The 12,476-nt window shown below is 40.6% G+C and overlaps 1 protein-coding gene across 1 annotated transcript in view; it reads left to right on the top strand.

The window, feature by feature from the left end:
- The window catches only part of LOC141005731 (protein unc-13 homolog B-like), a 69,986-nt gene that overhangs the window by 42,970 nt on the left and 14,540 nt on the right, over positions 1-12,476 (top strand). Inside the window, exons 11-22 of the mRNA XM_073477721.1 lie at positions 5,785-5,834; positions 6,043-6,121; positions 6,403-6,408; positions 7,014-7,088; positions 7,291-7,510; positions 7,620-7,847; positions 7,989-8,130; positions 8,329-8,498; positions 10,220-10,335; positions 11,082-11,245; positions 11,718-11,868; positions 12,091-12,159. Of these exons, the coding sequence (XP_073333822.1) occupies positions 5,785-5,834; positions 6,043-6,121; positions 6,403-6,408; positions 7,014-7,088; positions 7,291-7,510; positions 7,620-7,847; positions 7,989-8,130; positions 8,329-8,498; positions 10,220-10,335; positions 11,082-11,245; positions 11,718-11,868; positions 12,091-12,159 (1,470 nt within the window). The remainder of the gene's footprint in view (positions 1-5,784; positions 5,835-6,042; positions 6,122-6,402; positions 6,409-7,013; positions 7,089-7,290; positions 7,511-7,619; positions 7,848-7,988; positions 8,131-8,328; positions 8,499-10,219; positions 10,336-11,081; positions 11,246-11,717; positions 11,869-12,090; positions 12,160-12,476) is intronic.

A 12,476-nucleotide genomic window follows, 5' to 3' on the forward strand; every position in this document is an offset into this window, starting at 1 on the left:
TTTAACACTTATGCGTCTGTCACTTCAAGATCTGGTTTGATTGAGGCATTCAATAATACACCTGGGGATACATTTTTGAAAAAAGGACCGGGAAATTACCATTACTTAACTGCTGAGCCACTCTCCATGCAGATTTTGATGGATCTTGTAGGATGATATCTACAGGTTGTTCTTGATTATAATTTTTTCCTTACAAGGTAAGGCTTACTTTTTAATACACCTCTATCCTTTTATACACTTAGTCTTAAGTTTGTATAGACTTTGATTAAATAATACATGGTAATATGTGTTATACCTAACTTATGCTTGGGTAATGTACATAGAAAAGGTATTAGATCTTGTTTCTTAGTACCTCAACAGAAAGTAATGAATTTCAGCATGTTTCAGTTCTAAGTTGGTCTAAATTTCCATAGCAAATGTATTTTTTTAAAGAAGTCAACTTAAAACTTTGAAAGAAAGATGATTTCTTTTTTTAACCTGGCAACAGACCATGTAATAAGGAGAGAAAAGAGATTGCTGTAGGCTATTACTATGACTGGCCTGGAAAAATTGGCCTGACCCCAATCAGCTCCCTAACCTTTCTTTATCCTGGACAGTTAACTAATAATTAGTTGACTATTAGAGTGCATAGATACTGGATCATGGCAGCCTGTGAAACTTACACACTAACAGGTGTGGCTGTATGTTTTTTTTTTATTTCGTAATACCAAATGTGTTGTACAACATAAGTATTCAAGCCAGATGTTCATATTTATTTTAGCTTATTTAATTAACTCATCCGAAATGACGAAACATTTACAGTTGATATGGTAATGTGAAGCATAATGCTCCCAGTTAATTTCGGATAGCCTGACTCAATTTAGTTAAAATGCTAATCGTAAGAATATCGGCTCCAGTGGTGATTGGAAACATTCCGTTGTGATAGGCTTGATTATACTTTTCTGCCTACAAAACCCCTTATCAGGCTAACACACACCTTCAGTGCTCAAGTGCTTATTGGGAACCTCCAGTTCAGGGGTGCGATAATGTAGTTAGCAAAATAATTACTGTGAGCTTAATCATTTTATAACAGGTAAGAAAAATGCCTCGAAATTAGCATATAATAATCCGTTCGTGAGTCAGTTAAAGAACTGTGTTTTGTTTAAGGTTGTAATTAAAGCCCAAGGATATTAAAAGGACTTTTTTCTAATGCTATAGTCCCATTGTTGTCACAGAAATAAAGCAAAAAAAAGTTAACATACAGTTCACTTTATGTATTTAATGTTCTTAAAAGGTGGCAGTGAATAGTCAACTCAGCCAGCTAGAAAGCAGCAGTATTTTTGCCTGTCTCTGTCTGATCTTTAGGGACACGTGTTCTTGTTAGCATCATAATTAAATGACTTTCTAAACTTCTGACGTGATTAACTCCATGATGATGCTCAGTGGACAAAGATGACGTCACTGAGCTGTGTTAAATATATACCAAATATAAATGGAAGGAGCATTTGATGTATCCTTGTACTCAATATGTGCCCTTTCTAATTTTGTGAACAAGACTATGTTTTACATGGTGAAAATAATTTTGATCTACATTTAAACTACATGCTTTCCTAGATTATGTATTGCCATCAGATAGATTTATGTTGCATTTTTGTGGTATTTAATAATCCCTTTAGTGTGTACAATGTAGGCAATGAGTCAAGGCCATCAAGCAGTGCAGCTGGTATGGGTGTAGAAGAATGACATGGCCTTATAGGAAAGAATTGACCTGTCATCTAATTACCGAGCTGCCTTTCTAAACCATCATAATTACAGAGATCTAAGCAGCTGCATGGTGTTCATTCTGCAAGTTGACACTCTGACTAAGAGGAGGTCAGTTAAAGCAACTATTTCTGTACTGGACTGAATTCTCGCTCAGAGTAACCTCAAACATCAGTGTAAGAATGAATATGCACTTAAATGTATTAATCTGACTCTGACTCATCTACAAAAACCAAAAGCAAAAAGGCATAGTACATAGCCATAACTTGTCGACTGTTTAAACATACCTACCTTTTAATCACAGTGGCAGAAGTTAGAATCACTTCTTATTTTTCTCTCCTGACTGTCTGGTTTGTAGATCATAAAAATATAATTCCAGTAAATTCAAAAGAAATACGATTAATGATACAACTTTTGATTCTCTGCCTTTTAATTCCACTTCCATGAGTTAATTTGACTTCGAAATGTAATAACTGAAATTTGGTTGCTATTTTATGGCACAGATAAAGCAGAATGAAGTCATAGCAGAACTACCAACTACATTAGATTAATATACTGAATTTTATTAACAACAAATGCAGATTAGAGCTCAGAGTTTTCACTGCTTTATTTACAAAATAACTTAATATTTTCTTTTGTCAGTCATGGTGCAGGCACTCAGTCACTTGAAGCTTAAAATGTCGGCTTATGCTTACCCCACCTTAAGGAGGAGTCACTGAAGCAGTGGTTTGTCAATGTGTGGGAACAGCTGATCAAGACTGCCACTTCTCAGGGATGTTCCCCAGAGGACACCTCAGTGGACAGGATGAATCGTACAAACCTGAGCTACTTCCACTCTCACCTAAGAGAGCAGACCTGCAGAGGAAGAAATCACAGAGCCCCAAAGCGGGGCAAAGCCTGCGCAGAAAGCTGCAAAAGTGCCTGCAGGGGCAAGAGGATGACTCCCTTCATGACCTGTCATCAGTGGACACCAAAGCTGATCTCACCCAATCCGGGGAAAACAATAGTTCTGATTGCCAGGATGGCATTGGGGTTGTGAAGGACACTATACCCAGGCTCATTGAAAGCATCGGGAATGAAGAAGAGAAGGAGGAGTTGGAGGATGAGGAGGCAGAAAAGGGCTCTAGTAACATAGTAGAACATATCCTAAAAGAGCTGAAAGGCATCAACAAGATTCAGGAGGAAATATCTGACCTGAGGCATTATCTAACATCTGTGCGAGGCTCGGTGGATGAAGTATCTTGTTGTGTTGATGCAGTGCTCAGTGAAATAGGTGAGCTCTACTCTGGGGCTTCAGCTGCACCTCATCCTAGTCCTGTTTCTCAAACACCCCGCATCAGAAGAGGAAGCCTAGGTAGGCAGAACGCCATAACATCTCTTCATTCAGCATGTATACCATCTCATAGATCACCAAAACAATGGCATGTTGATAGAGTCACTCTCCAGGCAGACCAGCAGCCCGACCAAGAGAGCTCAGAGCAGAGTTCAAACATGAACATGCTAGACCCTACAAAGCCTGATCCCTGCTACCTGGAGCTTCATTGTGGCAATGGCTACCAAAGCACCAGCTCTTTGTCATCGTGTCATAGTTCCAACTATCCAGAAGCAGGCTTTCTCTCTGGTGACACAGAATATGATGGGTGGACTCCTGTTGATATGCAGCACAGTGTTAGTGGAGAAGGAGGTTGGAGTGAAGAGGATATCTGCTCTTGTGCAAACAGTGCAGAAGGGCTAGAGAATAGTCTAGGTGTTTGGGACAGATCTGCTACAGATGAAACACTAAGTACCACACCAGGTCATTCTTCACACAACAGCTCGGAGCATCTTTCTTTGCTCTTTGGACAACATTACAACTCTCCTTCGAGTTCCTCCAGTATGGTGGACTGGAGGCCCCCCAGACTACAAACAGAAGAAGAAAACTTGGAGTGTGACTGTTCTGCAAACTGCCCATATTCACGTAGTTCTGGTTACCACACCATGGATGCTTGTGTAAATGCACTAGGTAGTGGGCCCTCCAGGAGTCTGAGTTGCTCCACTGTGCTGTTGACAGATTGTGATGATGGGTACCGGGAGACACATTCACTGTGCGATGACTGTCCGTCGTCAGGTGATACTCTTGATCTGGGATCTGCTGATAGTTTGGACAGGGAGTGGACAGATCCCAGTGTCTCAAGGGATGAAGCAGAAGAATCTTTGTCACTGCAGTCTTCTGAAAAAGATCCGGATAGTACCCAGAGCCCCAATGTAGGTTTTGAGATCACAACTTTCAGCAAGGCTGTACTCACTTTCAGGTCAGCTTTAAAAGGAGCTCTGAAAAAGTTGGAAGGATCCGGCCCTGAAAGTGTGAAAGATGATAGTGGCTCAGAGGCATCCCCATCCCCTGCCAGACAGGCCAGTGTACGGGAGCAGAGCGGTACAGATTATACAGAGGGAGAAGTTAGTTTGACAGAAAATCACACTCAATTTGGCACTCCAAAGGAGGACAGCGAGGCCTCGGTCTATGTTGATTGTAGAGAGACACATGAGACCCTGCCATGCTCCCTACAAGCATCTCCCCGTGAAGCAAGCCACTCTCCCTGCACCCCAACTGAGTATCACTCTGTGGAGATTTCACAGGGCAAGGGAGAATGTCCTACTGATGGGGAACTGTCCAACCTTGACTTAACACCGGATCACTGTCCAGAAAGGCAGAGCATAAGTCCTTTGGTGCCAGTGCTCAGTGCAGACGAGGTACGGTTAAGTCCAATTAGGGAAAACCACCTTCTTGATGAGGCAAATGAAGGAAAGCCTACTGATGCCAGTCACAAAGACCGTATAGCTAATTTCCAGCGCATTCTGAGGGAAAAGAGGCAAACCCGTCATAGACTGTCCAAATCTGCTCAAGGGTCCCAGGGATCCCATGGCTCCTATGGCTCCTATGGCTCTCATGGCTCTCAAGGGTCTCAGGGATCCCAATCTCAAGACGAGTTTTTCCCAGGTATATTTAAGGATATTTTTTTTTACTTTCATCACTGGCAAGCCCAAGAATTACAGCAAAAAATACCCCTTAAAATGTGTAATGATCTGATTACACTATGTATATAGCATTGAAATTGAATGTATATAACATTATTCAGGTACAATTTCTAATTCTTCTGATTTTTTTTTTTTCTTTGCAGAGTGTTGGAGAGAAGATAATCAGGTTACTCATATAAAATCAGCTCCATATTTAAGATGCGGTTATTTTTTTCTGTTGTTTTTGATTGCTGTGGGATTGTGTTCATTTTTTTCTCCATTACTTGTCTTTGTCAAAGAGAGTGCTTGTGCATAATACACTATATGCAAAAAGCACAGGCTATCATTTGGGTAGTATGTAATATTTATCAAAAACATAATTTAGCAATTCTGCAGAAGGCAATTGTCCCATCACTTCAGTTATTATGTGTAACGAATGGTTTATCATTGGTTTCAGTGATGTTGTAGCTTTAGAATAAAATTCCCCAGTTATGTTCAGCAGCTTCATGTTTTCCACAGATTGTTTTCAGACGCTGTCAGAAACTCCTATTTTGAGAATGAACCCTAGAGGGATCTCCACTTTAAACCTCTGTCATCTCAGAGATAGATACGTAGACACTGATGAAAGACTCTACCTTTGAAGAAGAAGTGAAAGAACTTGTGTAAATGTGTTGAGCCCCAGTCACAATCTTGGTGCTTTTGTGAAATCCTCTTGCTTTTATCTACCTTCTCTGAGTTATCTGGGGTGTTTTCTTAAAACAGCCTCCGGCAAAAAAGGTGTTTAAACAGATTTTACTGACATCTTGACCAGTGAAATAGAACTTGCTCTGTGGTTTCGTATCTGCGTGATGTCGGTACGTCATTGCATTTCACACTTCATACACAGGCATCTTCACTGATTATTATTTGATTTTGCATTTTCTTTAACATCAGAGAGGTGAAACTCAACCAAAACCAAACACTCCATTACCTCCCTCTTCTCATGATGTACTGAAGTGTGTCAGCGTCTGTTAATCATTAGCTTAACTTCTCACATTTGAAATCTTGCAGGTTCGAGATGAAGAAGAGCCCAATGCTAGACAGGCCTGGGTCAAACCAGGGTAAGTCATATATAGTTAACATCTACATTTGGTTTGCATGGAGCAATTTTAAGTATTTTTGGAAATTTATAACTAAAAAACTAGCAATAAATGAGCATTTTTAAGAAGCTCTAATTCGGTTATAGTGAAAATGTCCTGCTGTGCACTGCTTTGTTGTTGTACTTGATGACTTTTTATTTACTTTTATACTATTTTTGTTGGTGCACAGTGGTGGATCTGGGCTGTATGGAATTGACAGCATGCCAGACCTGCGTAAAAAGAAGCCTATCCCCTTGGTCAGCGACGTGGTCAGTACTAACCTGTCATTCCTATGCCACAAAGTTACCGCATTTCATATGTCATCCTGTTTGTTTTGTTCTTTCTTTGTGAGTATATGTCTTTCTATTTGTGAGACCAACACAGAAGTCACAGTTATATTATTTTACCTTTGAGCTAAATTTGGGATGAGATTGTTATCAACAAATGGAGAAAAATATTAAATCAGCCTGCTAATTTCTCTCTCCCTCCTCTCTTAAACCCGAAACTATTCCTCACAACTCTCTTGAATGCATTCACTCTCCTTGGTCAGGCTATGGTAAGTTAATAGAACCCAGTTGCCACTCCCCTTTCTACTTAAGTGAAAAAAATATCAAGTAGGACAAATAAAAACACTAGTTACCACAAAACATTTAGGTCTAAGGCATGTTGATCTCTTTGATTGCTTTTTTTTTTAAAACAAACAAAAATATTTGCATGAATCTTCTTGGTATTGGGTAGCTTTTTATCCTACTTGATATTATTACTAAAATATATTATAAACTCATCCTTGCCCCACCTTTTAGTTTGTATTTTTATTCACCCGTATATTGGCACAAGGGTTGAATACACTACTAACACTCGCACAAACAATTTTGGCTGATGGTTTTGCTGTTATTTTGTAGTGGTGATGCTGGTTCAACTTCATCCTTTTTAGTAATCTCCTCTTCACTAGTTGCTTATAACTAATAACACTCACATGGGTTTTCTGGTCTGGTAAGAATTAACCGTACTTGCCACCCTTACAGCCACCCCGGGCCACCTTTTTAACCATACTGACCCTCAACTTTCCTCGTTATAATTTAAAGCGTGCTTGGTTGTGGGTTGTTGCTCATTTGAAAAATTCTAACTTAGCCAAAATGTCCTTTGTCACCTGTTGTTCAGTCTCTCGTCCAAGCCAGGAAGGCAGGGATCGCATCTGCCATGGCTGCACGGTCCTCAATCAAGGATGAGGAGCTGGTGAGTATAACTTAACTTAATATAACTTAAACTTTTTTTGCCTTCAAAATGGAATAATAAAAAACAATTATAATCATAAAGTCGGCTGCTCTTACTGTGTACTACTATCTCAACAAGCAAGGGCACATTTCACTTTCTTTCTCCCTAACTGTAACTGAATCAGGAATTATACATTTTAAACAAAAAAATGTCCTTTTTGTAGAAAAACCATGTGTACAAGAAGACCCTGCAGGCTCTGATTTACCCCATATCCTGCACTACACCACATAACTTCGAGGTGTGGACCGCCACGACGCCCACATACTGCTATGAGTGTGAGGGACTGCTGTGGGGAATAGCCCGCCAAGGCATGCGTTGCTCCGAATGTGGGGTAAAGTGCCATGAGAAATGCCAAGAGCTGCTGAATGCTGACTGTCTACAGCGTGAGTACTGGTGGATTTTGAGCAGTTTTCCAAATGGTTGTCCAAACAATTGGTTTATTCGACCCATGCACTGCTACCATACAACACAGTATTTCTGTCAAATATTTAGGTGCTGCGGAGAAGAGCTCTAAGCATGGAGCTGAAGACCGTACTCAGAATATCATCATGGCCATGAAGGACAGGATGAAGATCAGGGAAAGGAACAAACCAGAAATCTTTGAACTTATCAGGGAAGTGTATGTCATCAGCAAAGCCATACATGCACAGCAGATGAAAACCATCAAGCAGAGCGTACTGGACGGTACCTCAAAGTGGTCGGCCAAGATCACCATCACAGGTGATCAAAACTGAAAAAAAATGTATTAATTCAACCAACTTTAAAATGATCTCTTCAGCATCAGTCTTAGAACTACAACATGTGATTCTTGTTAATGCTAATGGTTGTTCTTTACATCTTTGTTCTCCATCATTGCGATAGTTGTTTGTGCCCAAGGACTTCAGGCAAAGGACAAGACAGGATCCAGTGATCCATATGTCACCGTTCAGGTGGGCAAGACCAAGAAGAGAACCAAGACCATTTATGGCAACCTCAATCCTGTCTGGGAGGAGAAGTACCACTTGTAAGTCACCAAAATGACTATAAATGTTAAACTTTTCATGTGCAAGATTCTTCCTTATATTGTGAGTGTCTATAGCAAGCCTATTTAGCAACGAGCAAAGTAGGATTTATTAGTCAAAGTCTGAAGTTTTCGCTTCATGCTTCTACTTCATAAACACTTCACTATCTCTGTTACCTTTTATCTGTCTTTTCTTGCTAGTGAGTGCCACAATTCCTCAGACCGGATCAAAGTGCGTGTGTGGGACGAGGATGATGACATCAAGTCGAGGGTGAAGCAGCGTCTCAAGAGGGAATCTGATGATTTCCTAGGCCAGAGTATAATTGAAGTTCGAACACTGAGTGGAGAAATGGATGTCTGGTACAACCTCGGTTAGTATACTGTTGCGTTTATGGACATAAGAAGCATATAATATGTATACTAGGAAGAGGAGTGAAATATGCTTATTGTGCCTCTTGCTTATTGGTGTATTTTTAGATGATAGGGAATATAGAATACACTCCAGTAGCTGCTACAACTTGCAGGCAATGAGAGTAACAGCTACATTATTTTCTCTCAGTGGTGTACTGGTAAGAAACAACCTCTTAGATCCTCAAGAGAAGATTACACTATAAAGATATTTTTCCCTGGGGCCCTTGGGTCATGAGATACTGCAGGTTGTTCCTCATTTCCTCACCATGTCTGTTTTGCTGAGGGTTTCCTCCTCAGCCTCAAGGGAATCATCTACACAAACCTGGATTTCATTCTACATTACTTTCTCTTAATGAAGGATTGATCTCGTTCTGATGAGGCGTACAGTCTTCCCACATCCGTGTGTTTGTGTTTGGTGCAAAGAGTTCTATATTCAGTAAGTCCAGTCAGTGGTTTGTTTGAATCTCATTAACCACATCTTCTTTGCTTGAAGCAGTAAGTGGCCCCAAGGCTCATATTGGCCTGCATGATAATGCTGGCTCTCCCTGGCCAGCTTATTTGATGAAGTCCCTTTGTGCCTTCTGATAGTTGTTCTCATTTCAGGAAAAATAACCTGTTTCATGATAATGCCCACTGGGGGTGAAGATATTTTCATTAGGATGAGACCTGAATACAGTTTTACAAGCACACATGGGGCTGCTTTGTTAGTCCCTTATGCTATTTTGTATGAGCACTGGTTATACAGCACAGATAAAGGTAGATCGGACACCTCTGGATAAAATCTCTTCCCGATTGTTATTCTTTTCATGCGGATAAACCGTTTTTCTGTTTGGAATTATATTTCTCAATTATTACTTGGCATCTCCTGTGTTGTCAAACAGCTTTTATCTATACATCAACACACTGTTGGTCCATCAACACTCTCCAGAGGTTAATTGACTGATTTACCCACCTCAGGGACTGTGTCACACTGCCCTGATCTCTATCTAAAGCATTTCTTGTTTCTACTTGATTAAAGTGCTGAAATGGACTTCACCTTGGCAACTATTAATCTTCCACTGGACAGCATGACACTGCATATGAATGTGTCTATAAATCTGCTGTTGTTTCTTCATTGAGACATGAAGCACTCAATTTAATATCCTTGGCTCGGAGTCATTAGAAATTAGAATTCCAAGCTAAATTAATGATCGGTCATGTAATCTTCCCCATCCATTTCAAACATTTACTCTTCTCCATCTCTATCTTCTGGTGCTTGCCTCCCCTTCTTACCCTCCCCCCATTTCTCCTCCTGATGTGTGATTATCAAGTAGCAGCACTCGAGTCGGAAATCGACCGCTCCGCCGACATGTACAAATTACCCCTAATGATGTGCCTGTCAGGGCAAATAGCAGGGGTGAGCCGCCGAGCACTCCACCTCCAGAGAAGCTCCGGCTCAAGTGTCTTCGGTGATCAGGCGCTGATTCACACAGCCCACTGCCATTGTCTCCCTCACTATCAGCTGGAGGACTTCTATTAGCGTTGCCGGCTCCGCACTGCCATCAAACTGTAGAAACAGAACCCCCTACAATAGAACTGCCACGTTAATAGTCTGTTATTACTGTTGTGTTAACAGACCTGGTTTTCTGTGTCCAAGTGGAGTTATGAATCAAGATTGTGTGTATTTGGGTTTGATTTACAGAGAAGAGGACGGACAAGTCAGCTGTGTCAGGTGCCATCCGCCTCCAGATCAACGTGGAAATCAAAGGAGAGGAGAAAGTGGCTCCGTATCATGTGCAGTACACCTGTTTGCATGAGGTAATTGATTGATGAAGAACATAAACATAAGGAATATTACATAAGCCTAAAGATTTCAGGCCTGTGTCAGGTAATTAAAAGGCGAACAAAACTTGGACAAATCTGTGAGTTAAACAGCCAAACGGCTTTATATTGCAGTCACACCCCTTTCACACTAAGAGGCTGTCTTTGGGGCGGGTGCTCACAGATGGATTCCATCATCACTGATTGTTGGCTCCTCACCTATTTAGTGTCATGTATGCTCTGTATTATCACACTGATGAAGGCTTAGTATTGAAATGTGTTCGGTTTTTTGCCCACAATAAAACACAAGATTTGTTCTCCTTGAGTCCCAGATTTTTTCCACTGTTATTCCGAAATATGTTCTTGTCATAAACACTGGAAACTTGATTTTTGAAATTGCCAACAGTACTTTTTTCACTTTGAATCTCACAGGGTTATTAGTGTGTAAAAGGACTAATTTTTAAAGGACATTTAACAAAAAAATGCCATAATCTTTTGCTGCAGGATGCCTGTGGATGCAGTTGATTTTAATAGGATTAAAATCACAAAAATACTCTTGTATAAATTACATAATCCCACCTCTTCCTTGAAAAACCAATCCAAATCAATTTTGAATATTTTCTGTAATAAATAGTCTGTGCTTATAACATACAGCATGTTCACTCCCACATACTCCTCAGAATTGGTTCAGGTCTAATAAAGCCAAGGAAATGACATTAACACAATGCCTCTTTCCACTACAGAACCTGTTCCACCACTCAACTGATGTGCTGGGCCAAGGTGTGGTGAAAATCCCAGAGGCTCGTGGGGACGATGCATGGAAAGTCTACTTTGACGATGTGGCGCAGGAAATAGTAGACGAGTTTGCCATGCGCTATGGGATTGAGTCAATCTACCAGGCCATGACGTGAGTCTGAGATATCACAGTGGACAGAGGAAGTCACTCACTACCTGCCCATGTGCATGTTCATCCCCCTTACTAGTTCCTCGCCCTCCCATTCTGCATTTTGCTCTCATACTGAAGTGCCTCTCAATGCCATTGTCATTCCCTGTTGGCCTCCAAATGAAAGAAAAATCAATTATAAATGGGCTGAGGATGGATTTGTCTCCATGAAATGTCATGCTCCGTACAGATGCCTGTTAGCTGGGCCCATCGTTCACAGAGAGCACACTCCAGTGGGCCATCCTTCAGCCTAAACGTGCCAGCTAGCTGATGGGCAGGTGAAATGACTGTTCCTAATAGGGATCATTAGGTGAAAACAAGACCCCTGAGAGGACACAGGCTGAGCAAATACAGGCACAGCTACAGTATGAATGAAAGGTCTATGTAATTGTGAGTAATTTTATTTATAAAGCTCTGCTTGTGCTTCTCCTTCCAGCCACTTTGCCTGTCTGTCGTCTAAGTACATGTGTCCTGGGGTCCCTGCAGTGATGAGCACCCTGCTGGCCAATATCAATGCCTTCTACGCCCACACAACAGCTTCCACCAATGTGTCCGCCTCCGACCGCTTTGCTGCCTCCAATTTTGGGGTTTGTTTTACTGTAGAACAGACACACACACACACACACACACACACACACACACACACACACACACCAAATATGTCTTGTCTCTGTATTTTTGTCTCTTTTTCCTTTTCTCTGTTAGCCTCTGTCTTCCTCCTTGTGTACATATCTATCTTTTCCTTCCCCTTAATACTGTATATGTTAAGAATCTCTCATCATTTCTTTTTACTTTTATTCACCATACAGAAAGAACGCTTTGTCAAGCTTTTAGACCAGCTACACAACTCCTTGCGCATTGACCTCTCAACCTACAGGGTAAGATTTTGATTGTACTAAGCAAATATCACTGCAATTAATAAGGGATATTGTAATGAAAAGTTATATAATTGCCTTGAATAATGAAATAAGCTTTAGTTGAGTTTGTATTATTACCTAATTAATATTGTAAATAAGAGAATTCTGATTTTGAATTTCTTCTCCAGAACTGCATAGTGCCCCTTTAATGTCTGTCTGCAAGTACAAACTGTATTTAAAATTAAATCCAATTTACAGTCTTAAACAGGGGAAGAGAGCATAGTTTGCATAAGCATAATGGTCATTATTTTTATTGAATTTCGTAAATGAAGCTTATA

Source organism: Pagrus major, chromosome 12 (genome assembly GCF_040436345.1).
Source record: "Pagrus major chromosome 12, Pma_NU_1.0".
Classification (NCBI taxonomy): Eukaryota; Metazoa; Chordata; class Actinopteri; order Spariformes; family Sparidae; genus Pagrus; species Pagrus major.